Genomic DNA, 27,989 nt, shown 5'->3' on the forward strand with positions numbered 1-27,989 from the left:
TGTCAATTGCAGAGTGGGCGGGTCCATCTCTACCTTACGATTGGAGAATATTTGTGCCACTTTGGGAGTTCTACCTGTGATTGGGTAAATCAGCAAGGGGGCGGAGCCTTGGGGCTGAATAATAAGGGATGAGTGTCATTTCCCTTCTGACACAGAGCAAAGTCGCCCCCAGGTTGCTGTTGCCGGTGTCTTCTCCGGCTCCTCCGGAGCTCCCTATAGGCCACCCAGTCGGGCCCCCGACCTGGGCCCATGCCAGCCGGTGCCCAGTGACCTCTGACCCCTGGCGTGATTCTGGGCTTTGGTGAGGGCCAGTCCCCGGCCATGGAGCTAGGCAGCTGCTTTAAGACCTACGAGGACTTCAAGGAGTGTTTCAGCGCCTACAAAAAGGAGACCAGGTGCTCCTTCATTGTCAGGGACTGCATCTCCGTCCGCTTCCACAACCTCAACCACGGCACCTCCTTCCGCGAGGATATCCTGTAAGGGCGGGGCAGGAGGGTGGGGAGGAGGGCTTCCTGGAGGAGGAGGAGGGTGTGCATGGGGCCACGCTGCCTAGGGCCACTCGGCAGGACATCTGCGGCATGCCTGCTGAAAAGCGAGGGAAACCTCACCGGCGTGGCCCTGTGCCACCAGGTGTACTTACTCCCCACTCCTTCATTCACAAGGTTTTCTGGAATTCGCAGTAACTGCATTTTTTGTTGTTGGTTTTTCTTTTCTTTTTTTTTTTTTGGTTGTTTGTTTTATTTGTCCGCTTGTTTACTGAGAGCATCTATCTCAAGCTCAGAGGTTGTTGAGGAATGGATCCAAACGCCTCGGTAATTTCCTCCATTAGTCCCCTCTTTACAAAGCAGTAATGTGCTCATCCGTTGGTTGGTTCGCTCTTCCGTTGATTCATTTTGCAAATGACTCTTGAGCTCCTGATACAACCGTTTCCAAACACCTTTCTGACCAGGGCCGGCTCTCCCTTTTACATCTGCTTTGCTCTGCTGGGGTGTGTGCCAGAATCTATGGGTAGTTGTTCTTAAACTCATTTGGCTTTATGAACTAAAGGCTGTTGAAAGTTCAAATGGTTTGGGGGCTCAAGTGAAACACCCACTATAAATGTAGCTTTTAGTTTTACTTTGAGAAAAAGAATGATAAGGTGCATGTATATAATCCCAGTGCTTGAGAGGCTGAGGCAGGAGGATCATGAATTTGAGGCAAATAAATCCATTTTTTTAAAATACAGGACAAAATGAGAAGCAGGCCCCAACTAGTCATCTTAGCTAATGACTCCTTTGTGACAATGAAGGCCAGAATTCTGTCTCGAAATCCAATCAATTTGACAGTCAATTCAAGTATTAATTACAACATAGGGGCCAACTCTGACTCAAAGAACACCAGAATCGGAGATCAGGATTGAGCACTGGACAGGCCAAGGAGCCGGACTGTGTTCTGGCTCTCCTGAAGTCCAGGGCCATTCCTGGCTACACATAAAGATGAGTAAGTGCCACTAAGGAGTTAAAGATGACATGGACTTGGACTAGGCAACTAGTAAGGATCAAAATACTGAAATAAGCCGGGCGGTGGTGGCGCACGCCTTTAATCCCAGCACTCGGGAGGCAGAGGCAGGTGGATCTCTGTGAGTTCGAGGCCAGCCTGGTCTCCAAAGTTCCAGGAAAGGCGCAAAGCTACACAGAGAAACCCTGTCTCGAAAAAAACCAAAAAAAAAAAAAAAAAAAAAAAAAATACTGAAATAAACAAACGGGGCTCAGTGGTTAAGAGGACTTACTGCTCTTGCAGAAGAGGACTCAGGTTTGGTCCCCAGTGCCCATAGGGCAGATTACCAACACCTTTAACTCCAGTTCTAGGGGCTCCAGTGCCCTCTTCTGGCCTTCAAGGGCTCCTGAATGCACATGATGCACATATACACACTCAGGCACACACACATACACATTAAATAAATGCATGTGGTGTGGTGGTGAATGCCTTTAGGTCCCAGCACTTGGGAGGCAGAGTCAGGCCTCTGCCTGTGAGTACAAGGCCAGTCTTCTGGTCTAAGTAGTGAATTCAGGGCAGCCAAGGACTACATAGTAAGAACCTATCTCAAAAAATCAAAAATAAATAAAAAGAAAATAATAAAAGTCTATCAAACAAATACACTTTTTTGGTTTGGTTTTGGACACAAGCCCTTTCTGTATAGCCTGGGTAACCTCAAACTCATGGCAATTCTCCTGTCTCAGATTCCCAAGTGCTAGGATTACAGACATGAACCACCATGTCTGACTGGGACTTTTTGCCTTGGCATTGTCCCCTACCCAATGCAATAAAACTATTTACATAGGATTCACATCATGGTAGATAGTATAATCTAGAGATGCTATAAAGTCTATAGGAGACTATATGCAAACACTGTACTATGTTGTATGAGATACTTGAACAGCTGCATATTGTGGGATCTGGAAATCATGACTCTATGTGGTAATTGCCTTCAAAAAGATATTTAAGGGGCTGGAGAGATGGCTCATCAGTTAAGAGCACTGACTGCTCTTCCAGAGGACCTGGGTTCAATTCCCAGTACCACATGGCAGCTCACAACTGTCTGTAACTCCAGTTTCAGGGCACCTGACACCCTCACACAGACATGCATGCAGGCAAAACACCAATGCACATAAAATAAAAATAAATCAATGAAAAGGTGGGTGTGGTAGCTCTTGCCTGTAATCCCAGCACTCAAGAGGATGAGGCAGGAGGATTAAATAACAGATGCTGGAAAATCAGGCAAGGCTTCTCACTGAAATGAGTGTTTTTGCCTGGGCCTGTGAATTAATAGAGGCCGAGGACAGGAGATCCGTGGTTAACTACTACGGAGGAGTTTGATGAGAAGTGCCAATGGGAGTGAACACAGATTGTAAAAAAGAAGGATGCTGAGAAACCGTGGGCTGCCGGCTTGGCAGGAGGTGAGGCCAGTTGCAATCTGTCAGCAAGTACATTCCGTGACTGAGATACCTGAACTCCATGCTATGTGGTGGTACCCTGCTAAGCTCGCCTGCAGGCAGGTCATCCAGCATGGCAGATGCTGTACTGTCCAGCATAGCAGGCCTTAATAATTGTTGTGTCAATGACTTATCAAGTGTCAAACATGATTTAGGGAAATGGGTGCTGCGGGAATTTAGTTTTCTGCTTGCTGCTCCAAAAAAATGTATGAGTTTAGGGCGTTGCGGGATATTTGATCACACTGTGAACCCCCGAGATTGCATTATTTACTGGGAAAACTGGTTCCTAGTTGTGGTGTGGCTCAGCCCTAGCATACACCTTTAATCCAAGAGCTTTCTGCTTGAATATTGTCAACAGGATTAAGTAAAATCAACCATAGGTCAAGAGGTGGAGCACACAACCAATTGACAGGAAAAAAACCATAAAGAGTAAAAGAAGTCAGGAGGATAGAGAGGGACGCACAGGAAGTAGAAGCGGGGACATCCGGTTGGAGGTGTTTTGCTTCAGATGGCGAAGGAGAACACTCTCTGGGATGGCGCTGGAAGAGGAAGCAGCTGTGTGCTTTCTCGCCCTCTCTGAGCTAGCAGGTTTTCACTCCAACATCTGGCTCCCAAGTCTTTATTGATAAGATAGAATGATAGAGCCTTAGTTAAAAACAACATTAGGGGTTTATTTTAATCCTAAATTTTTGGTTTGGTTTGGTTTGGATTTTTCAAAACTGGGTTTCTCTGTGTAACAGCCCTGGCTGTCCTGGAACTTACTCTGTAGACCAGGCTGGCCTTGAACTCACCTGCCTCTGCCTTGGCTCTTAATCTTAAATTTTTTTTTTTTTTTTTTGGTTTTTCGAGACAAGATTTCTCTGTGTAGCTTTGCGCCTTTCCTGGGACTCACTTGGTAGCCCAGGCTGACCTCGAACTCACAGAGATCCGCCTGGCTCTGCCTCCCGAGTGCTGGGATTAAAAGGCGTGTGCCACCACCGCCCGGCTTAATCTTAAATTTTTAAAGACTCATTTTTATTTATATTTGTGTGTATGCGTAGAGACATTGGATCCTCTGGAGTTGTAGTCACAGTCAGCTGAGAACTACCTAATGTGTATACTGGGGACTGATGTCAGGTCCTCTGGAAGAGCAGCAGGTATTCTTAATTACTGAGCCATTTCTCCAACCCCAAGTTTTGTGGTTTAAAAACGTAAATAGGGGCTAGGGAAGTGGTTCAGTCAGTAAAATGTCTGCCACACAAATATAGGGAACTGAGTTCAGATGCCCAGTTCTGTGTAGAGGCTGGGCCCTGCTGTGTGCTTCTGTAAGCCCAGGCCTCTCTGGCTAGCTCACCTAGCTAAATCTGTGAGCTGAATCAGTGAGAGACCCTATCTCAGAAAATAAGGTAGAAGCCAAGAGGTGGTGGTGCACGCCGTTAATCCCAGCACTCCGGAGGCAGAGGCAGGCGGATCTCTGAGTTCGAGGCCAGCCTGGTCTACAGAGCAAGCAAGATCCAGGACAGCCAGAATTGTTACACAGAGAAACCCCATCTTGGGGAAAAAAAGAAGGTAGAGAGGCGGGGCATAGTGGCCCACACCTTTAATCTCAGCACTCCAGAGGCAGAGGCAGGCAGATCTCTGTAAGTTTGAGGCAGCTGGTTTACATATTAAGTTGCTGCATTCCAGTCAGGGTATGTCGAGAAGCAATAGAGGAAGATACCCAATATTGACCTCTGGCCTCCAAACACATGCACATTCATGTGCATGCACATGTGTACACACCCTCCTGTCCCTACCTCCCCGTCTGCTCTGCTCTTTGAAGACCTGATTGCCTGCATTGGACATGCTTGAGAAGATGTCAAGGGGAGGGCAGCTGTGAGGGCTGCAGGGATGATGACCTGGAAGAGGAAAGTAGCACGCCAAAGCACTCTCCCCCTAAAGTGGGTGTGAGCCAGGGGGTGTCTGAGACTTGTGCACACAAAGCAAGTGATAGAAAGGTGGGAGCAGGGAGAAGGGTAGGAGCTGCACAGAGTTCAGAAAGTGTGAGTGTTAAGCCGGACCTCACTTGCACCACCTTGTGATGTTTTAACTACTGGCTGTAGAGACTGTCTAATATCACTTCTCATTCCATCAACACACTTTTTACCCCTGGCCAGGCATTCTCGAAGGGCACAAAGATGAGTGCACTGTGGCTGTGCCCCTGAGGACAGTATTGGACTAAGAACTCAGGAGCACCACTGACCTTCACCCTCAGCAGAGACAAATGGGCTGCTGGTTAAGTTTTTGTTTGGTTTTTGAGGCAGGCTCTCACCCTTATGCCAGCCTGGCCTTGAACGAGCGGTGATTCTTTACCTGCTTCCAAGGACTGAGATTACAAGTGTGAGTCCACCTTGTCTGGCTAGAATAGTTTGTCTGTCTGTCTGCTTGTTTGTTTGGAAGCAGATCCTCCTGCCTCTTCCCACACCGTGCCTGGCTCCACTGGACGTTGAATGTTCTTTGTTTTGAGGCAGGGTCCCTCTATGTAGAGAGACCTGGAACTTGCTCTGTAGACCAGGCTGGCCTCGAACTTGTTGAGATTCACCTGCCTCTGCCTCCTGAGTGCTGGGATTAAAGGTATGTGCCACTATACCAGGCACTATTGAATATTCGTTTTGGATCATGTATGGCAAACCGGCTCTGTGTAGAACTCACTGTTTGTGTTGGAGGAATTGGAGGGTGGGTAGTAGAAAATGTTTTTAGGAAATAATTTAACAGGTGTTTTCATAGCCAAGTATATACACTTAATGGGGAGATGATTTTAATAATAAATAACTTATACAGGTATATTCACATGAACTTCCTTACTAAATGGAGTAAAAGCAGCAAGCTGATTTAAAGAAAATATTTGGGGGCTGGAAAACGGCTCGGTGGCTAAGAGCACTGGCTGCTCTTCAAGAGGATCCAGGTTCAATTCCCAGCACCCACATGGCGGCTAACAACTGTCTGTAACTCCAGTTCCAGGGCATCTGATACCCTTTTCTGCATAGGCACTGCATGCCTATGGTGCACAGACATACATGCAAACAAACCCTCATACACATAAAATAAGTAACTTAAAATTTCTATTTGAGGCCAGGCGGCGCTGGCGCACACCTTTAATCCCAGCACTCAAGAGGCAGAGCCAGGCGGATCTCTGTGAGTTCAAAGCCAGAGCGAGATCCAGGACAGGCACCAAAACTACATGGAGAAACCCTGTCTTGAAAAACCAAAAAAATAAAATTCCTATTTGAAAATAGTCGTGTAGATGTTATATGGATAGCAATGGCAGGTGTCGTGTAGATGTTATATGGATAGCAATGGCAGGTGTCGTGTAGATGTTATATGGATAGCAATGGCAGGTGTACACCCAGGAAGTTAGCAATTCAGGATCAGGAAAAGCTGACATATGGGTTAAAGGTTGAGAACTCAGGAGTCAGCTAGCCTTGGCCCTTGACCTCCATGGCGAAGTCTTAGCCTTTATAAGATGAGGAAGTGGGGCTGGAGAGGGGGCTTCAACAGCTCAGAGCAGTTGCTGCTCTTGGAAGAGTACTCAAATTTGGTTCTCAGCACCCTTATCAGACAGCTCACAACTGCTTGTATCCCAACTCTGGGGGCATCTGATGTCCTCCAAGGGACGCTGGGGCACTGCACTTAGATGCATGTACATATACAGAGACAGACACGTAACTAAAACTAAAAATAAATATTTAAAAAAAATTTGAGGCCAGGCGATGGTGGTACACGCCTTTAATCCCAGCACTCGGGAGGCAGAGGCACGCAGGCCTCTTGAGTTCAAGGCCAGCCTGGTCTACAGAGCAAGTTTCGGGACAGCCAAGGTTACACAGAAACCCTCTCTCAAAAAAAAAAGGGCTGGAGAGATGGCTCAGCCGTTAAAGGCTAGGCTCACAACCAAAAAAAACAAAAATTTTTTTTTTAAATTTTATTTTGTGTGAGTGTTTGCCTGGGTGTATTTCTGTGCACCACATGCAGGCGGTGCCCACAAAGACTATAAGAGTGTATTAGAGTCCCCCGAAACTAGTTACAACTTTGAGCTTCCATGTGGGTGCTGAGAATTGAACCTGAGTCCTCTGGAAGAGCAGCAAGTGCTCTTAATACTGAGCCATCTCTCTAGTCTTAAATGTAAATATTACAAAAAAAAAAAAAAAAAAAAAGAGGTGGGCTGGGGAGTATAGCTGAGAGGTAGAGTGCTTACCTACTACCGTGCACAGCCCTGGGTCTGATCCCCAACTCTGGGAAGGAAAAAAAAGAACCAGCAGAGGGTTTGTTGAGAAAAAGAAAATACATGTAGCATCTGAATCCGTAACTGTTTGCTGAAGCTGTAACTGCAGTGGACCACAGAAAGTGGTAGGTAGGATAGAATCTAGCAGGACTGTTGGTCCAGGCCTGTAATCCCAGCACTTGGGAGGCCCAGGTGAGAATACTTCCGTGAGTTTGAGGCCAGCCTCAGCAATATAATGAGTTAAAAGACAGCCTGGGCTACACAGTAAGATCCTGTCTCAAAAAGTGGGGAGGGAGGGAGCCGTGGGAAGGCAGGGAGGATGGCTCAGTGGTAGAGCTCATACCTTCCGGGTGCAAGGTTCTGAGTTTAATGCCATCAGGACAGAAAGAAGGGAAACGGCGACTATCGTTTGTGAACTGTGGGTGGTAGAACACGTGCCTGACACTCTTAAGGACTGAGGTAACTACTCAGCACCACAGAAAACAAAATGAGATGGAGACCTTTATTCATGAAAGGGCAGGAGGCAGCCTGGGAACGCGGCTCAGTGCTTGGTTAGCATGCACATGGCTCCTGTTCAGTCTCTAGTCCCGCCTGAACCAGTGCGGTGTGGACACCTCTAAGTCCAGCACTTGGGAGGCTAACACGGGAAATTACTGCAAGTTCTAGGCTAGCCTGGGCTACAGTGTAACACACAGCCTCAAAAACATGTAAATGCATATAGAAATAAAATCAGTATGATACATACATACATATGCATGAAGATAGCATCACCCACTATTTTATACATTAACTAGAAACATAAAGTATAAAATCAAAACCTGACATGGTGACACATACCTTTGATCCCAGCACCCAAGAGGCCAAAGAAAGAGGATTGTTATGAATTGGAGTCTAGCCTAGGCTAGGCCACATACTGAGATTATGCCTCGTGTGTGTGTGTGTGTGTGTGTGTGTGTGTGTGTGTGTGTGTGTGTGTGTGTGTGTGTGTGTGTGTGTGTCAGGGGACAACTTTGGGGATATGTGTCTCTCCTTCCACCATGTGGGTCTCAGGGATCAAACTCGGGTAGTCAGGCTTGGCAGCAGGTGCCTTATACCCTGAAACCATCTCATGCTCCAGCAAGAAAATTCTTAAAGGGCTTATTGTGACCAAGAATTTAAGAATGGAGGTGTGATGGCACACACCTTTAACTCAAGCGCTAGGAAGATGGGTAGATCTCTGTGAGTTCAAGGTCAGCCTGGTCTACATAGAGACCTCCAGGCCAACCAGGGCTACACAGTAAAACCCCTTTCTCAAAACAAACAAACAAATAAATAAAGACTTCTTCAAGCCCAACTTTGTAAGAACTCCTTGCAGGTCATGGAGGCAGTTTGTAGAGGAGAAAACACTACACTTTGAACTTTCCCCTGACTGGTTATCATTTATTAACATTCTTTTTACAGGAAGTAAGGCTGTTTTGTCTTTGTCGAGTTTGGTTTGGTTTTGCTTTTGAGATAGGGTTTGGAGCTGGCCTGGAGCTCCATGTGTACAATAAGCTGAACTTGAATCTGAGGGGCACTCTTCTTCACTCTGTCTGCTGAGGGCTAGGAGTACAAGCACCTGCCACCATGCGATGCAGGAGAGCTGGGTTTTGTTGCCAGTGAGTTTCAGAACACCTTGGCTGTAACAAATTCTGCCCTAATGTTTCCAGTGAGTAGCCTCCATCCTTCAGGCGGTTCATTGGCCTACATAAAGATGCTGCTTATTCTGAAAGGTCAAAGCAGTTCAGGGCATGTGTATACCAGGAAGCAAGACAAAGACCAAATACAGATTTCACGGTTATCATAAATATATCAAAATTTTGGTTTTTGTCTTTTTCTTCCTTCCTTCCTTCCTTCCCTCCTGTTTGTCTGTTTGTTCTGATTTTTTGAGACAGGGTTTCTCTGTGTATCCTTGGCTGTCCTGGAACTTGCTCTGTAGACCAGGCTGGCCTCAAACTCACAGAGATCCACCTGCCTCTGCCTCCCAAGTGCTGGGATTAAAGGTACGCATCACCACCGCCCGGCTTTTATTTTTCCTTAACACCCTATCAAGTGAGAGAGTTGAGAAAGTCTGTGATTTTTTTTTTTAATCAACTTTACAGACTGCATCCTGCCAGCCTCTTTTTGAGTGTTCATCTTCTTCCGAGTCCTTGATATACTCTGATGGCTCTCTCCATTGGTGCTCAGTTCAGTAACTACCATTTCACACTCTTGGTCCAACATTCCATATCCAAGTTCTCAGCTAGGAGCTTCACAGACATTTTCTCACTGAATCCTTAACACACACCTTTGAACTAGATCATTGTTATCAGGGTGGCAAGGCTGTGTCACAAGCAAAAAGTCATGACGCAAAAATCTTGCCAGTAGGGGCTGGAGAGATGGCTCAGAGGTTAAGAGCACTGATTGCTCTTCCAGAGGTCCTGAGTTCAATTCCCAGCAACCACATGGTGGCTCACAACCATCTGTAATGAGATCTGGTGCCCTCTTCTGGCCTGCAGTCATACATGCTGTATACATAATAAATAAATAAAAAAAAAAAAAAAAAAAAAAAAAAAATCTTGCCAGTAAGCCAGGCATGGTGAGGCCCACCTTTGATCCCAGCACTTGGCAGGAAAGAGAGCAGATCTCTGTGAGCTCGAGGCCAGCCAGAGCTATACAGTGAGACCCTGTCTCCAAAACAAAACAAAAATCTTGCCAGTAAATTAATCACTTATAAAATTGGTCTCTAGTTAACTATTCTTTCCTGCTCGGTCCTGCAGTATCCTTGACATCATTGGCTACCTAGCTGATGAATAAATGTTAAACATCAAGTTAACACAATGCAGATAAAACCATGCAAACTGAAATTGCACGCACAGCTCCCAAAAGCTGAAGGACTGCTGAAATCCCTAGAAGTAAGGATGGTAAGCCACCAGCCTCCTGAGGTGGCCAAGTGGAGACTGCAGCCTACAGGAAGACAGGGTACTGGAACCTTGGAGAGCAGAGGTTTGTATAGCAGGGTTCCACCTAGGAAGCTTGAGAAAGGCCAGAAATAGTTTTGTAAAACAAAACATTAATTGAGAAACATCATAGACTTTGGGGAAGTTGCACCAGGAACAAGAAAATGAAGTTGGTTTTGGTTTTTGTGTTTGTTAGGGTCCTAGAGAATCTCCCAAAGGACCACCATCCATGTGTGTAATCATTATTATCCCGAGAGTAAAAGTTCCAGCACACTGGCCACACATCTGACACAAAGACCAAATGATGGCCTCCAGAGAAGCTTGCAGGCTCTTTTATACACAGCTAAAGGAATTCTAAAGGCAGTGAGGTCTTTCTGTCTAGGATTGGCTTACGCAAGTGGCAATCACATTAGTACATTCCTGATTGGTTAGGGCTAGGAGTGGGTGGCTAAGGCTATAGTTTGGGGCAAGTCTGGACAAGTCCCAGGCTTTGTCCTCTTGGTTATTGCCTTGAGATACTGTAGGGCTGGCTCAGGCCGAGTACATGCAGTTGCCCTTGTCCTTGCTGTTGGAGGTATTAGTGATTGATTGCCCTTTGATCGTGGCGTCCTCAGAAACTGTCCAGTTTCAAGAGGCAGGATCTGAGGCCTAGTTCTTAACTGAGTTATCTGGAGCCTGTCATGCTATTTGCCTGGCCTTCTCAGTTTGAGGCTTTTTTTTTTTTTTTTTTTTTTTTTAATATTTATGTGTGTGAGCATGTGCTGTATGGGTTCCCCACGCCTGTGCATGTGCCGTAGCCAAAAGTCTGCCTTGGATCCCTCTGAACTGGAGTCTGCAGCACATAGGTACTGGGATCTGAACTCCAGCCCCCATAACTAAGCAACAAGCACTCTTCACCCGTAGTTAGGTTTCTACTGCTATGATAAGACACTGTGACCAAAAACTACTTGCAGGGGGGTGGGCGTGGGAACCGGTTATTTCACTTACAGTTCCACATCACAGTCTCTCATTGAAGAAAGTCAGACAGGAACTCAAGGCAGGAACTTGGATGTAGGAGCTGATACAGAGGCCATGGAGGATGCTACTTATTTATTGGCTTGCTCATCCTGGCTTACTCAGCCTACTTTCTTATACCATACAGGATCTTATACCTGCCCAGGGATGGCACTGTTCACAGTAGATGGGGCCTTTCTACATCAATCATTAATCAAGAAAATATACCCCAGGCTTGCCTACAGGCTAATCTTGTGGAGGTATTTTCTCACTTAAGATCCTCTCTTCCGCCGGGTGGTGGTGGTGGCGGCGGCGCATGCCTTTAATCCCAGCACTTGGGAGGCAGAGCCAGGCGGATCTCTGTGAGTTTGAGGCCAGCCTGGGCTACCAAGTGAGTTCCAGGAAAGGCGCAAAGCTACACAGAGAAACCCTGTCTCGAAAACTCAAAAAAAAAAAAAAAAAAAAAGAGATCCTCTCTTCCTTCCCCGGTGTGGTGTCTCACTCCTTTAATCCCAGCACTCAAGAGGCAGAGGCAGGTGGAGCTCTGTGAGTTTGAGGCCAGCCTGGTCTCTATATCAAGTTCCAGATTCATCAGGGCTACACAGAGAGACTCTGTCTCAAAAATAAAATAAAATAAACAAAAAATTCCCTCTTCCCAGATGTAGACAAGTTGACAAAAACCCACTAGTACACTGTCTCTTGCCTGCTCTTGTTCTTTTGAGATAGTTCTCATTTCGTAACCCCAGCTAGCTGTGGTCACCCACTTGACCTTGAATTTCCACGGATCTAACTGCCTCTGCCTGCTGAGTGTTGAGATTACAAATTTGTGCAAACACCCAACTCGTCTGTCTGAGAGAGACAGGATCTTGCCCACAGGCCTCCTACTCCAGGTCTCCTACTTCACATTACAGAGTGTTTAAATTACAGGCATGTATCACTGTGCCTTGTAATCTTAATTTGTGTGTGTGTGTATACTTGTTTATATGTTTGTGTACTTGTGTGTGTTCGTACTTGTTTATGTGTGTTTGTACACTTTTTTGTGCTTTTTTTCCTTTTTTCTTCTTTTTTTTTTTTTTGTTTTTTTTTTTGTTTTGTTTTGTTTTTCGAGACAGGGTTTCTCTGTGTAGTTTTGTTGCCTGTCCTGGATCTTGCTCTGTAGACCAGACTGGCCTCGAACTCACAGAGATCCACCTGGCTCTGCTTCCTGAGTGCTGGGATTAAAGGTGTGTGCCACCACTGACCAGCTGTAGCCTCAGTTTTTAAGGTAAATTTCCATTCAGATCTTTTTTTTTTCTATTAATTTCTATGAAATGTTTGCAGTAGTTTTTTGGGTTTTTTTTTTTTTTTTTTGGTTTGGTTTCTCTCTCTCTCTCTCTCTCTCTCTCTCTCTCTCTCTCTCTCTCTCTCTCTCTCTCTCGGTGGCAGCAGGGGGTGGGGGTTGGGTTGGATTGTTTCTTTGTTTTATGTACTACATAGCCCAAACTGGCCCTGACAATCCTCCTGCTTCAGTCTCCTGAGTGCCGGAAATAGTCACGTGCTACTCCACCCAGTTTATTGGATCCTTTTGTCCTCAATTAACTAACAAGTCTAACTGAAAATGGTTTGTTTATGAGTTGCTAGTCCATAGCTCAGAGTGAGCCTCCAAATGTGGTCGTGTCACTGGCACGCTTCTTGGGTCTTTCCATCCTCTGTGCTCGGGCTTGTTGTATTCAGGACAGCTCCCCACGAGACACAAATACAGATGTGATGTCCAAACACTTCCTTGGTTTCCTGCAGATTTCCTAGCATGGCTGTTTCTCCATCATTGGGCAAGTGTCCCTACCCAGTTCTCACAAGATTACCTTAATTGGCTTAGGGAGCATCAGCTACTCCAAGCATGGAGTTGTGCTGGGGAGAGGGATGGCAGCCTGGGTAAAATGATTCAGTGTTTGTCAGGAGGGCAGCAGGATGTAGAGCTGATAAGCGACAGTTTGGGGTTAGTTACATCTGTGGTTGTCCCTCGGTGTCAGGGGGTGGGTTCCAGGATGCCCCCCACACATCAAAATCCCTGGCTGCTCAAGCCTCTTCTATAACATGGCATCGTACGTACCTACATATTCCCTATACCCTTCCTACTTTCATTTCTAGATTACTTACAATACTGAATACTATGTAAACAGTCATTACAGTGTATTGTTTGGTGATTAATGACAAGGGAAGTGTTTGTGTATATTCAGTACAAGCACAAATTGTTTTTTGCTTCTTGTTTTGGGCTGATTTAACCAAGGGGTAAGGCTAGCGTCAAACATGTCGGGCTTTCTACCTCACTTTCCCAAGTGCTGGGATTACAGACATGAGCTTCCACAGCCAGCTTACCTGAATTTTAGGTATTGGTGTACTCACTAGTATGGTGGGAGGGTGGGGCATGCGTGTGTATAGATCAAAGGACGACTTTGGGAGGTCTGTTCTCTCCACCTTCTGGCGGGATCACACTCAGGTCTCTGGACACCTTTGCTTGTTCAGCCATCTTGCCCTGTTTAGAGATCTGTCTAGAAGAAGATTGTTGAACCTAACCAATGTGGTGAGGGTCAAATGAAGAAGATGAAAAAGGGAACTCAGAGACGGAAATATTTTTTTAAAGAAAATGGGTTAAGTAGTTAGACTCTAGACACGCAAACTTGGCTTAAACCTCAGATGTGCTAGTGTTAGCTGGAAGAGTGAATCCTAGATTCTTATCCTTCAGCCTGTCCCTCTGTAAAATGGAGATGACTCTAGAATTTTTTTTTTAACATTTATTTATTATGAATACAGTGTTCTGCCTGCATGTCTGTCTGCAGGCCAGAAGAGGGCACCAGATCTCATTTTTAGATTTTTGTGAGCCACCATGTAGTTGCTGGGAATTGAACTCAGGACCTCTGGAAGAGCAGCCAGTGCTCTTAACTCCTGAGTCATCTTCTTGCTAGTGTGAAGTGAGACATTAAGGCCTCAACGCTGCCTGGCACATAATCTCCAGTGCGTGGAATGGTGGTAGGAAAACGTTGCAAAGACTTGTTCACAGAATAGATATAGGCTGGAGTCAAGTCGGTAGCAAAATACCTGCCTGGCTGGGCACGGCCCTGGGTTTGAACCCTAGCATAACAGAAAAGGAAGGGAGGGAGAAAGATCCTGGGCAGGGTAGTACCTGAAATGCCAGCAGTTGTAAGCTACAGCAGGAAGATGGCCGTGAAGTAAGACCCTGTTCCCCTACCACACCACTCCCCCCAAAAAATGGAAGCAAGGAAAGGAGGGAAACTGGATAAGAAGGAAGAATTAACAGAATGCACAGGACTCCACCCTGGCTGGCTGCAGATGCTAATAGAGCCAAGAATAGTGAAAAGAGCTTTGTGGTTGGCAGTGGCTCCACGAAACCATCACTGAATACATGGCAAGTCAATATCATCTGATGACTAGAGGTGGGCTGAGATATTGAGCCAGCAGAAGGGTAGAGCCAGTTTTCTAGAAAAGGTGGTGGTTGCATGTATCCCAAATGATGAATACACTTTGGGATGAAGGGTAGGAGGGTCATTCAAAGAAAGGCACAAACATAAGCAGAATGGGGCTGGAGAGATGCCTCGGAGGTTAAGAGCATTGGCTGTTCTTCCAGAGGTCCTGAGTTCAGTTCCCAGCCACCATGGCTCCCAACCATCTATAATGAGATCTGACACCTCTTCTGGCCTGCAGGCAAACATACAGACAGAACACTGTATACATGATAAATAAAATAAATCTTAAAAAAAAAAAAAAAAAAGCAACTGCCAGAAGGCAGCTCATAGTGAACATAAGAAGCTGTGGGTGGTTTGTCACAAACAAGGTGGAGAACGGTGGGAAACTACGATTTCAGTGGTGCTTACTTGCTGGCCTTGCCATTCTACTGGACTGCTCAAGCCCTTTCCGACCAAAACTAGAGATGGCGCCACCCCTGCACTGTGCTCACAACAGATGCAGACATTCTCAGCCCCAGGCCCCTCCACCCTGTTATCATAAGACTGACATGTCCTGTTTTCCTCAACTTGCCCCACAGGGTGGGCAAACTGGACCAGCTGGATAGGAGTGTTTGGAAAAGTAGGTGGAGCTCCCAGGCTGTGCCTGTCATACTAGAGGCTGAGCTTTTCCCCTCTCCCCTGGTTTTCAGCTGAGCCACTCCCAGAGGAGGCAGGGCTGTGACCCATCCCACCCACTGGTGGTCCATGAGTCATTCACCTATGATATCACTAATAAGCATCTGCTGAAGGAGCAGCATTGTTTGGAGCTAGGAATACACTGAGGAATGATTTAGTCCTGGCACTTGGTGGACTAACTCCCCACTAAATGTTCCCCTGCATGGGAACTGTAAAAGCAGCTAACTTTAGCTCTAACATAAACAAAAGGCCAAGGCAGGCTCTGGGCTAAATGTTCTATCTGTGGTTCATTTAGTCTTATGATAACCCTAATGAGGCTGTCTCATTTTATAATGGGCATACTATATCCACAGAGGTGAATCGACTTGCCCAAGGTCAAACAGCTTCCCAGTGACAGCCAGGATGCAAAGGGCTCAACTTGGCCTCCAGTGCTCCCCTCTCACCTCCAGTTGTATTGACACCTACAGGTCTATAAGACCTTGTAGTTGAATGCGGTAAATTCAGATTCAGGACTAATTACTGTAGCTTGGGGTCATCCATAAAGGCTGAGAAGAGAAGATTTGATTGGGCCTTGAACTCAAGAGTTGAATAGAAATAAGAAAGAAAGAGCAAATAATTTGATAACCATCCCCTTGGAATAATCCATTTCCACCTAGAGTGCTAAGGCTCCAGGGGTGGGGGCTTTCTTAGATGCTTCAGACTCTCCGTCGTAGACCAAAGCATAAGCAACTCAGGGTGTGAACATTCTCTTTACAGGAACAACCAGAAATTTTCTCTTCTACAGTTAAGCCCCAGCACATGCTCTTCCCTGGGCATTCTGAAGAGCTCAGTGGACAGCACCAGTCCTCAGAAAGCTGCTGTCGAGGGGAGTCAGGCAGTCGTGTCCCAGATGAATGAGGAGGACTTTTGGGTTTTTTTGTTTTGTTTTTAAGACAAGGCCTTGCCATATAGCCCCGTCTGCCCTGGAGCTTCCAGCCTTCCTGCCATAGCCTCCCAGATGCTAGCATCATAGACCTGGGGTTGTTTCAAGGAGGAGAAACTAGCCAGGCACTCTGTTGCTGTGTCAGCTTCTCCTTACGTCCCACCTCAGACTGGGTTGTTGGCAGCCACAAATGGCCGCAGGCAGAATGAAAAAAATGGGGCCTTTAGGCCTAGTACAGTAAATAGCTCATCTCTGTAACCCCAGCTCGTGGGAAGCTTCACCAGGAAGGTTGCATGCCCGTCCCCAAACTAAAAACCACAAATCAGTTGGCCTTAGAAATGTATGGAGGAAACTAAGGGGTGTTGTAATGGGATGATAGTCTTGAGGAAGGGAGCTGAAAACGTTGGGGCTAGGGAGTTACTGTAAATTTTTCTTCCTTACATTCCACACTACCTTGTGGTCTCTAGGAAACATTAGTCAGTATAAATGGCTACCAGGTCTTATCTTGTAAGAGAGCGGCAGCCAACACCTTTCTCATTGTCACCTCTACTTCCCTAGATATGTGCAGGTGAAATTTGTCTGTATTCGGACGCAATCAAACAGGAAGAGAACACGGAAGGTGGACAGGTGCCCAGCATACTTGCTCCTGCAGTACAACGAGAGCCTAGATAGACTGTTTATCAGTGAACTGAATACCCAGCATGTACATGTTGACTCTAACACTGCTGGAGGAGCCCCTGCTAGCAGACTTCAGAAGGCAGTGTGTCTGCATAAACTCCAGCCGTTGCAGCTCAGCATCAAGAAAGACCTTGATGCAGCAGAGCCGCTCCCAGTAGAGCCGCCATCTCTCTGCCTAGATAAGACGCACCTGCCCTCAAACCCAAAGCAGGGGGCCATCAGTCCTTCTGATCTGGCCAAGATAGCAAAAGTGATGAAGAACTTCCTTACGGTGGATGAGGGCTCAATGGCTTCCTTCAGCGTGGGTACCAGTCAAGACCTGGACCGGCTCAGCTTCCAGAGCAGCAAGATGAGTGACTTGTTCACCCGATTCCCAGAGAATCTCTTGCTGCACCGGGTGGAGAATAACCAGGGCCATATTCTGTATGCTTTCTTGGTGGAAAACAAGGAGCGAGAGAGTCGAGTGGTACATTTCGCTGTGCTCAAGGCTGAGACAGACCCCTCTGTGGCCAAGATGCTTAATATCTTTACAGAATTCAACTCTGACTGGCCCAAGGTCAAGGTGGTCTTTGTGGACCCTTCATTCCCTTACCGAGCTGTTCTTCAGGAGATCTTCCCTGCGGCCCGCATCCTCCTTTCTATCTATCATACAACTCGGCTCCTAGAGAAGAAGTTACATCAAAGCTCTGCAAATGCATCCTTTAAAAGGCTCATGAAGGAAGCCCTGCGGGAGGCTGTGTTTGTCTCTTCTGATGCAAGCCTGAAAAACCTCTGTCAGATGTCCCAAGCCCTGCTGGATGAGGAACTCTTCATGTTCCTCCAGGCCCATTGGTTCTCCTGTGAACTGCTCTGGTACATGCATGTGAGGAAGGGCCTGCATGCATGTAACACCTACATGGACAGTTTGGACATAGTCACCAGCAAGGTGTCAAGCCTGTTTCGGGAGCAGCGGTCCCTCCTGGACTGCATCCTTCACTTTGTGGATTACATAGACTTCTTTAATACCAAAGGTCTGAAGAGCTTGCCCACCAATTCTCCCAAGTTAAAAAGAACTCAGCTCCCAAGCACGCCCCCAAGGCCCAAGAAGCCTTTTAGAATTTGTGCAGGGAATGTCACCAGGCTCCCTGTGGAAGAGACAAAGCCAGATTCACAGCAGTCTCAATCACTACAGCCCCAGGATCAATCCTGCAAAGGTGGCATGCTGGACATTTTGCACCAAAGTGGCTCTGAACTAGCCTACAAGCTGTGCCATAATGAGTGGGAGGTGGTACAGAACTCCACCCACCTGGTGGACGTGGCTGGCTCCTCCGTAGCTGTTAAGCTGCTGGAAGACTCGCACCAGGTGAGCAAGGATGGCTGCAGCTGCAGCTGCTCCTTCCAGCAGTGCTACCATCTGCCGTGCAGGCACATTTTGGCCCTGTTGCATACCAGCCAGCAGCCGGTAGGGGAAGCCATGGTGTGCTGCCGGTGGCAGAAGAAGTACCAGCACCTCCTGGGGCCCAATGGGGAGCTTCAGGACCGCGGCATAATCCCAAACACAGACCAGCCGGAAGCGGAAGGTCAGAACCACAGGATTCAGGACCTAAGCAGGGAGCTGGCAAACCTGCTGATGCAGACTGAGGGCCCGGAGCTGGAGGAGCGCTGTTCCACCCTGCGCAAGATTGTGGACATCTGGGCTGACCCCTACCAGCTACCCGAGTCCAGTCAGCAGCCGGTGGACTTCAAAGATGTGGGGTGCCTCCCTTTCCTCTGGGGAAAGCTGGAGGAAGGGGACAGCCTTCCTCTTACTGAAGCCATGGTTCAGGATTGAAGTGTTTGTACTAGTGCACTGCGTCTCAAAACCTTGGAAGTTTAAGGGTTCAAAGTGGGCGGGTCACACTGTAGGTCAGTATTTTAATCAAGTGTCTTCCCAGGTAAGGGCTAAGAAGATCTTAAAGTGGAGGGACAGGGACGCCTCTGTGACAGTCCTTTGACCTGCCCCCTTTCAGCCCTGCCTTTGACATTCTATAGACAGCTCATTCATCGTTCAAAGCCAAAGTTATTCCATACTGAAAGGTCATGCCCCTTCCTCCCCAGCCCCAGAGGTCAAATTGCTTTGACCCTACAGAGATGAACCCTTGCCCAGGATAGGATAAAACAAAGTGAGCTTTGTTTTCTGAGACGGAGGGGAGGAGGGTGACCCTTGACTGTCGCTGCTCTTCAGAAAATACCTGTGATGTATTTTTATTCACATTAATAAAGTGACTTTGTTTTTGTTTCACTTTTGTGTTTTTTGAGACAGGGTCTCATGTAGCCTAGGTTTTCAAACGTTCTCATTTTAAAGGAAACTTGAGTATTACTAATGGGTAATGGCCAGATAGAACCTGGTGCTTCAGAGTCAGAGTTAGTAATGTAGTACCACTTTGCCCTCTTCCTACCAGCTGAGCCTGCAACATTGATGTTAGGGTGTCTTGTTCATTCTATTCAGGAAAGGGGCAAGAGGACCGGGAGGGAGGAGACCCAAATCCTAGATTTTACTTCGAGCCACTTCTGGGACGCTGTTGGCAAATTCCTAATTTAAATTATTTTATTTTTGAGAGAGGCCTAGCCTGGAACTTGATACGTAGTCCAGGCTGGCTTCTGCTTCCCGAGCGCGGGAGGATTAAAGGCGTGTACCACCACACCCAGCTTTTTAAGACTTGGTCTTACTAGGTTTCCTAGGCTAGATTCAAACTCTTGATCTTCTACCTCAACCCTTGAATAGCTGGAATTACAGGCCTCAGTTTCTCCACAAGGCTGAGAATGAAGTACGACCTTTGAACCTTCTCCCATCCATCTGTCTCCTCGGAGCCCGACAGCTCCATACCCAACAAACAAAAGGTTCCCTTATAAAACAGGGCTTTTTATTTTCCGGTTTGACCTTGGAAAGGTGCGGTTTTTCCAACCTCCTTAGACGGAAGGGAGGTTCCGCCCTAGGGCCGCCGGTTCCCGGAGCGAACATCCTTCCACAGGCTCTCATTGGCTACCTCCGGCCGAGCCCCCGTAACCCTGGCAACAGCGCCCGCCAGTCCAGGATTGGTCCGTAGCTCCCAAGTTCGACGGCGTGCTCTTTAGTCCTTTGGCCTGAGTCATTGAGAAGCTGGCGTGGTGATTGGTGAGCCGGGGCGTCAGTCAGGCGGAGGCGGGCCCAGTGGGAGAAATGGCTGCCGCGTCTGCTGTCTGCCGGTGGGTGAGCGGTCTCAGCAGGAGAGGCGTGGACTCCGGTTGCAGCGCTTAGGGCATACAGCTCCCACCAGTGGGAGGTAGATTTCGGCTCCGCTGGGCTCGAACGCGAACCTCAGCTTCCGCGTCCCACACCCGGGCTCAGGTGAGGTCAGAGGCCGCCTTCCCTTCCCGGTCCACTTTTTTGGACCCTATAGGATGCTATCAGGATCTGGAGCCAAAGACTCGGCTTCCAGTTGTCTTTGAACCTACGTCTTTGAACCTCTGTCTCTCATCTGTCTTTGAACCTGAGACTCTTATCTGCGAAATGGGGACAGTAAATGGAGCCAAACAGGAAGCATTTGCATAAAGCCTTGCAGCCAATCGGGATATATGTAGAAACGGGAAAAGCTAAACCCAACTGTTAGCCCCGGTTTATAGTGAAAGGAATTCGGTTTTCAGAGAGGGCCACTGGCTTGCCCAATATTTCACAGCAAATTTTGAGTGATTGCTTTTTTCCTGGTATATATCAGGACCAAAAGAGTTTGTAAGAATTACAAGAATTTGTGAACGTAAAGGCTATACAAACATTCAGAAGGTTATTTTTAAAAAGAATTGTATGTAGTGACACATGCCTGAATCCCAGCTCTTAGGAAGTTTAGGTGAGAGGATTCCTGTGGACTGGGCGGGGGTCAAAGCCAGGTCCACACAGCAGTGCCCTTGTATAGAAAAAGAATAAAGGCCATATGTTTTCAATCCCCTGTACTGCCAATGAGCTGTATCCCCCAGCCCTGAGCCTTTATTCCTGAGACAGGATCACATATAATCCAAGATGACCTTGAGTTGACCCAGCTGCCTCCACCTCCCAAGTGCTGGAATTGCAGGTGTGTGTTACCACACCCAACTCCCCAGTCCTTTGTTTGGTTTTTGGTTTTGGTGTGTGTGTGTGTGTGTGTGTGTGTGTGTGTGTGTGTGTGTGTGTGTGTGTGTGTGTGTGTGTTATTGTTAGAGGTTTTGTGATTTGGGACAGGCTCTCCCTAAATTGTCTGTACTGGTCTTAAACTGGTCCAGGCTGACTTTGGCCTGGTTCTTCTGCCTTAGCCTTTTTGGTAGCTTGGATCACAAGACACACCACTACACTGGTTCCATGCCTATTTAAGTTCCTGGGAACCTTATGTTCCCATGGCTGGCTTGTTATTTCCATCTCATCCAGGGTAATCTCCACTAGAGAGACCTTGCCACTTTAACTAATGTGTCCTGCCTTCCCCAACATACTCTCTGACCCTGTTTCTCATTTTTGTGGTTTTTATAACCATTATCCAATGTATCCGTATGTATTTGTTGTATATCTGCCCCTAGAAAATACATAGGGGCATGTATTTAATAAAAATTGATAAATATTGAATTATTGTCTGGATAAATAAGCGAAGAGCCAGGTCCTTACTATTTTAAGTGTCTCTTCCTTTCCATAGGCCCATTGGAACAAAAATCTAAAACTACAGTCTAGCTTCAGGCATCAAATTACGTGGCACTTGAGAAACGTAATGCTTTCCTGACGGCAATCCTGCAGAGGAAGCATCCTAGCGTGGGCTTTAGGTACCTCCCAGCTCCTCCATGGCCCTCACAATGCTGAATGGACTTCTTATTGAGGACTCAAGCCCGTCTACGGTTCTGCACCAGGTTGGCAAGAACCCTCAGCTAGATGCCTTCAACTACCAAAGCTGTTTCATGCAAGATCTCTTTGCTCATTTCCCCGAGGTCTTATTTATACACCGGACCTATAACCCAAGAGGCAAGGTGTTGTACACCTTCCTGGTAGACGGACCCCGGGTACAGCTTGAGGGGCCTCTTGCCCGAGCAGTGTACTTTGCTATCCCTACCAATGAAGATGCCAAAGGCCTGGCCCAGATGTTCCAGGTGTTCAAAAAGTTTAACCCAGCATGGGAAAGAGTCTGTACCATCCTGGTGGATCCCCACTTCCTCCTGCTGCCCACCCTGACCATGGAGTTCCCCGCAGCTGAGGTCTTGTTCTCAGCCTTCCACATCTGTAAGTTCCTCCAGGGTAAATTCTATCAACTGTCCCTAGAGCAGCCTGTACAAAGTGTCCTCCTGTCCTCCCTGCAGAGCACGATGTGCTCAGCCACAGCTGGCAACCTGAGGAAGCTGTACACACTCCTGAGCAGCTGCATCCCCTCCAGCAGGCTGCCTGAGCTCCACTCACACTGGTTGCTCAATGACCGCATCTGGCTGGCCCACCGCTGGAGAAGCCGAGCCCAGAGCAACCGATACTTCCAGAGCCTGGAGGTCACAGCCCACATCCTCAGTCAGTTTTTTGGCACCACTCCATTTGAGAAACAAGGCATGGCATCCGTGTTCCGATACATGCAGCAGAACCCTTCTGACAAAGCAAGCTTCAGCCTGGCCGTGACTCCCGAGGACACTCACACTCCTCCAGATGCCAGCCTTGAAAACCCCAGCACAGAGCAGTTGGTGGAAGCCCGTATCCAGCACTCCCTCAATGCCATCTGCACGGGGCCAGCAGCCCAACTCTGCCTAGGTGAGCTTGCTGTGGTCCAGAAATCCATGCACCTCATTGGCTCCGGCTCAGAAAAAGTGAACATACAGATTCTGGAGGATACGCACAATGTCCAGCCCCAGTCCCCGGCCAGCTGCAGCTGCTACTTTAACCAAGCCTTCCACCTGCCCTGCCGCCACATCCTGGCCATGCTCAGTGCCCGCCACCAGGTCCTCCAGCCTGACATGCTGCAGGCTCAGTGGGCCTCAGGCTGCGCCACCAGTCTCGACAGCATCCTGGGAAGCAAGTGGAGTGCCACCCTGGATAAGCACCTGGCCGTGACTCTCCTCACTGAGGAGGTAGGTCAGCTCTTACAGCACTGTAGCAAGGAGGAATTTGAGCGTCGCTATAGCACCCTTAGGGAACTGGCCGACAGCTGGATCGGCCCTTACGAGCAGGTACAGCTCTGACCACACATACAGACCCAGTACTGGGAACTGAACCCAGAGCAGTCCATACGTCAGGCAGACACTCTGCCACTGCCTCTTTTTATCTCTTATTCTGAGACAGCCTCTCATTAGATTGCCCAGGCTGGCCTGAAACTCTCTACATAGCTGAGACTGGCCTTGAACTCCTGATCCTCTATCTCTTGAGTGCTGACCACTGCCTCTTTGGGTTTTTTTTGGGTTTTTTTTTGTTTGTTTGGTTTTGGTTTTGGTTTTTCGAGACAGGGTTTCTCTGTGTAGTTTTGGTGCCTGTCCTGGATCTCGCTCTGCAGACCAGGCTGGCCTCGAACTCACAGAGATCTGCCTGGCTCTGCCTCCCGAGTGCTAGGATTAAAGTCTAAAGTCGTGCGCCACCACCGCCCAGCTCTACTGCCTCTTTTTCAGATACTCTCACTAGGTTGCCCAGGCTAGTCTTGAACTCATTCTATAGACAGGCTGCCTTTGAACTTGTGAGCCTCCTAACTAGCCTCCTGAGTACGTGGGATTATAGGCCTGTGTTACAGGCCCAACTTCTGATTATGTTGACGCCCTGAAATGTTCATGTACATATGTTCATTCACATTTACTCCGCTACCCACACAGTTATGCTTCCTTCAGAAGTCTCCTGCCCTACCCCAGCCTTCTATCTAGAATGTGTCAAGCTCCATAAAACAAATAATGTTTTCTGTTAAGAGCTCAGTAGTAAATATTGTGGGCTTTGGTCGAATATGGTCTCTGTCATACATTCTGGCTTAGGTTTTGACAACTTTTCTATAAGGGAAGGGTACAGCTCAAGACATTTCTGAAAACAAGTGATTCCTTGAGAGAGATGGTGGGTGATGAGGTTGAAGGTTCAGTGTTGGTAACTACTGCCCCAGTCATGAGATGCTTCTCCTGATGCTAGCCTTGGAGCCTTCCCACAAAGGAAGAGGCTGCTGTGCTGACTCGGCCAGGCTTCCCAGTTTTTCCCATCCCACCATGGGGTCAATAAAGCGAATGTTGTACCCCACAGTTGTCTTGTCTGTTTTATACGTGGTCCTTGGGAGCAGTGAGAGGAAGAGAACTGGCAGGGTGGTGCATGTGGGAGTGTTGCCTCTGTCCTCTCTTGACCTGCCATAGTTCTTAGGCCTGGTTCCGCCTTTACTAGCTGTGAGAGTCCCAGCAAGCAGCTCTCCATGCCTCAGTTGATCTGTAAAATGGGCATCCTCACAGGGTTGGTCATATAAAAGAAGAATGGGTTTCTATTTGTCTGGATTCGTGGCGTTTGTTCAGCCACATGTTTCCCATCATTTGCCTACAGTCCCATCTTCCTTCAGGTAGCTGGGACACAAGGCAAGAGGAAAATCCATATTGTCTAGAGCTTTAGACAAAAATTTCTCAGGTTCCTCAATACAAAATAAGCCTCTATACTCTCTAAACAGAGCTTCTCTAAAATCTAGCTTACCTACCTAGGTAACTTGATTTAACCTTGTCAGATCTCTTAGTGGTATCAAGAGCTTTCTGGGGGTGGTCCTAACAAAGCAGTGCAATTTTTCAGGATGGCTCAGTTACCCACACCCTCTTCCCATCCCTGCCATAGCCATCCCAAACCTTATCTGCCCAAAAACCATACGGAGAAGCCACCCTATGTATCTCATGCTATTTCATCTGGCTACAAGCAGGAGCCCCTCCTGGATCTCACTAGAGGCATCTGTCCAGAGGCCATGTGGGCATGTGCCTGCTCCCACTGCATCCCCTCCACAGCTCCCTCTGGCTCTGGATGGGCCATCATGAAAGCTTGAGCTGCCCGGATCAGGTCCTCTTCCCGCAGGCCTGGAACAGGTACTGTGGGGATGCCAGCAATCATCATGGCTAAGGTAAGGATGCAGATGTCAGGTTGGGAGCCAGCCTCCTTCCCACCTGCCTCGGAGGACATCGTCAGAACCCCTGGTGACAGCCCACACAGCAGCAGGGGCCTGGGCCTGTTAGGGCCACCCAGGTGGGGAGCTCTGCTTCGGGAGCAGGGGTCTGCCCAGCCCAAGGTCTCCAGCTGCCTCATGGGGGGCAATTTGGGGCAGTATCGGTTGTATTCCTTCCTCCGCGGTGTCTCCCAGCTAGCACCCCCAGAGCAGCCCCTGGCTTCGGGCACTGCCAAGGTAGGGCCCCAGGCCTGGGCAGCAGCAGGTACCACCTGCTCGGCTTTCTGGCTGAGTGGACCTAATCCACCAGACGCCACCACCACTGGCTCTGCAGAACTATAGAGACCAAGGGACGAACCCGAAGCAGCAGCCCCACCTGCAGAGACAGGAATGAGATGGAATGTTATTCTTGGTCTCTCGGAGGAAGAGGCCCTGAGGGGCAGGGCCTGGGAGCAGGGGCAGTCAGAAGCAGCCCAAGAGGACTGTCAGAGGTTGGGAATGTAAGCATTACTCATATCCATAACTCCAGCCAGTCCCCATACTGCAGGTGATGGGAAAGTGTTTGTTAAATAAGTGAGTAAGTGGGTAATTAGTAATTGGCAAGGCCTTTTGGAAATCTTCTCTTCCAAGAAAATGGATTCCATGGTCAGCCCCAAAGCATCCAGAACCTCCTCCCCAAAGCCAGGAAGCAACTCCACGTAGGAAGCCGTGGTGCCCTCCAGTTCCAGGACCCCCTCTCACCTTGGCCAGAAGGCAGAAGCCCCAGATGAGTTTGTGGAGACATGAAGTAGGACATGGCTGCCCCAAAGTCCCTGTTTGTGAGGGAACAGCCCTATCCCTCCTGCCCTATCTCCAGTTTTCTGCAATGTCACCTCATAGTCCCCTTTACACCCGGACTCTACCTCACAATACTCACCTATTCATTATAGAACATATAGGTCACAATGGGAGGGGTTAAATGGGCTCCTGGCCAGGACCAGGATGTTCTGGGCTCTTGGCGTTATCTTGGTCAAGATCAGCTTGGACAGGTGTTCTGGGCTCTTGGCGTTATCTTGGTCAAGATCAGCTTGGACAGGTGGTCTTGTTTTGCTTTTTTCTGGTGCTAGGGATAGAAACCAGGCCTTTGCAAATGTTAGGAGTGAGCCCTGCCTCAGAACTACATTCTAGTTTTTTGCTTTTTATTGTTTGTTTGGTTTTTTTGCGACAGGATCAAGCTACATGGCCCTGGCTGGCCTGGGCTCCCTGTGATGTACTTCCTGTTCCGGGCCTATCTCCTGTTAGCTTGCTGGGATTAAAGGCGTGAACCACCATGGCCAGCCTGTCTTTGCTTTTGTGTGACTGGCCTCAAACCCTTGATCTTCCTGTCTCAGCCTTCTAGGTGTTGGGAAGGTAGGTGTGTGCCACCACACCTGGCTTCACCTAGAGTTTTGTTCCTCAATATCGTCGTCTACAAAGTGGGGGTGATTCTGCCCCCAACCTCACCAGGAGTTGTGAGGTGAGATAAGATTGTCCCTGTGGAAGCTAATAACCAGAGATACAAATAAATGAGCCTGGTGCTTGTGCCTTACGGTATGAGTCAAGGTATCCAATCATTCGCTACCACATAAACCGAGCATAGGGCACATGCCTGTGATCTCAACATTCAGGTGGTAGAGGCAGGAGGATCAGAAATCCAAGATCATTATCCATTTATAGCAAGTTGGAAGGCAAACTGGATTACAGGTGACCCTCCTGGTTTTTTTCCCCAGATTGATTTATTTATGTATATGAGTGCTCTATCTGCAGGAGTGTCTGAATGCCAGAAGAGGGCATCAAATCCCATTATGGATGGTTTTGAGCCACCATGTGGGTGCTGGGAATTGAACTCAGGTCAAGACCTCTGGAAGAACAGCTAGTACTCTTAACTTGTTCGAATCTTAAATTGTCTTATAATATAAAACCCTGAACCAGATATTGGGGTGAAAGCTGAAAGATCAGAGAAGCAGAGCAAGCCACAGCCACCACCTCTTACTTCGTTCGCCAGCTCCTCAGCCTGAAAGAGCTCAGCCGATGGGCCTCTAGCCGAATGAGCTTCCTCAGCCGAGAAGGCTTTAGTTCCTGTCTCCTCACTCGTTATATACCTTTCTCTGTCTGGCCATCACTTCCTGGGATTAAAGGTGTGTGCCACCACTGCCTGGCTTCTATATTTAATCTAGTAGCTTGCTCTGTTCTCTGATCTTCAAAGTTTATTAGTGTACCACTGAGCCATCTCTCCAGCCTGACCCTGGCTTGTTTTGTTGTTGTTGTTGATTTTAAATTATTTGCTAGAACCAGGCATAGTGACATGGTTGGTCCAGGTCATTGGTGGCCAGCACAGGCTCTAGGAGACGTTGAACACTAGGGCCCTGCTCCATCTTAGCAGCTAACAGAATCCCAGGGACAGACCTCTGTACCAATATTCTGAAGTTCCTGAAGACAGTATAGTCAGGCCTGATGGAACAGGCCTGGAATCCAGCTACCTGGGAAGCTGGGGCAGAGGGATCACAAGTTTGAGGTCAGCATGAGGAACTTAGACTCTGTCCTAAATGATGAATAAAAAGAGGGCTGGCAGCTGGGCATGGTGGTACACGCCTTAATCCCAGCATTCAGAAGGCAAAGCCAGGCAGGTCTTTGTGAGTTTCACACCAGCGAGGGCCACACATTGAGACCTTGCCTTTAAAGGGTTGGGCGAGGCTGGGGACTGTGGTTTGGTGGTACACACTCATCCAGCAAGCATGGGGCACTAAACTCAATCCTTAGTACTGCGAAAGACAGAAGCCAGAACCAGGAGGCCATGCCTGTACTCTCAGGTTGAGATAGGAGGGCTGCCACAGTTCAAGATCAGCCTGTGCTACAGAGTAAGACCCTGTCTCAAACACACCAAAAACAAAACACTAAATACAGTCTTTTCCGAAGGTGAAACCTCTGATCTAGTGAAATGCCTCTCCACTCTGACCATGTATTAGACTCTCTGAAGAGACTCCTTTACAAAAAAATA

General features: G+C 47.9%; 3 protein-coding genes across 5 annotated transcripts; 2 read left to right on the forward strand and 1 right to left on the reverse strand.

The window, feature by feature from the left end:
• Positions 1–114: 114 nt before the first annotated feature.
• Positions 115–19,155, forward strand: Zswim3 (zinc finger SWIM-type containing 3). Its single transcript, XM_052726220.1, has 2 exons — positions 115–476; positions 16,776–19,155. Exons 1-2 carry the CDS (start codon positions 322–324, stop codon positions 18,703–18,705), a joined length of 2,085 nt encoding a protein of 694 aa, XP_052582180.1. The 5' UTR covers positions 115–321; the 3' UTR covers positions 18,706–19,155.
• Positions 363–24,084, forward strand: Zswim1 (zinc finger SWIM-type containing 1). 3 transcript variants are annotated; one of them, XM_052726224.1, is made up of 2 exons: positions 363–476; positions 21,548–24,084. In XM_052726224.1, exon 2 carries the CDS (start codon positions 21,690–21,692, stop codon positions 23,058–23,060), a length of 1,371 nt encoding a protein of 456 aa, XP_052582184.1. In that variant the 5' UTR covers positions 363–476; positions 21,548–21,689; the 3' UTR covers positions 23,061–24,084. The 3 variants fall into 3 exon arrangements, with proteins under 3 accessions (XP_052582184.1, XP_052582183.1, XP_052582185.1); XM_052726223.1 differs by lacking the exon at positions 363–476 and adding an exon at positions 19,910–20,241; XM_052726225.1 differs by lacking the exon at positions 363–476 and adding an exon at positions 20,251–20,959.
• On the reverse strand, positions 23,255–27,968 carry Spata25 (spermatogenesis associated 25). Its single transcript, XM_052726234.1, has 2 exons — positions 25,715–27,968; positions 23,255–25,349 (listed from the first exon to the last, which is right to left on the reverse strand). Exons 1-2 carry the CDS (start codon positions 25,767–25,769, stop codon positions 24,727–24,729), a joined length of 678 nt encoding a protein of 225 aa, XP_052582194.1. The 5' UTR covers positions 25,770–27,968; the 3' UTR covers positions 23,255–24,726.
• Positions 27,969–27,989: the final 21 nt, after the last annotated feature.

Source organism: Peromyscus californicus, unplaced genomic scaffold (genome assembly GCF_007827085.1).
Source record: "Peromyscus californicus insignis strain IS unplaced genomic scaffold, ASM782708v3 Scaffold_7__1_contigs__length_154581171, whole genome shotgun sequence".
NCBI lineage: Eukaryota > Metazoa > Chordata > Mammalia > Rodentia > Cricetidae > Peromyscus > Peromyscus californicus.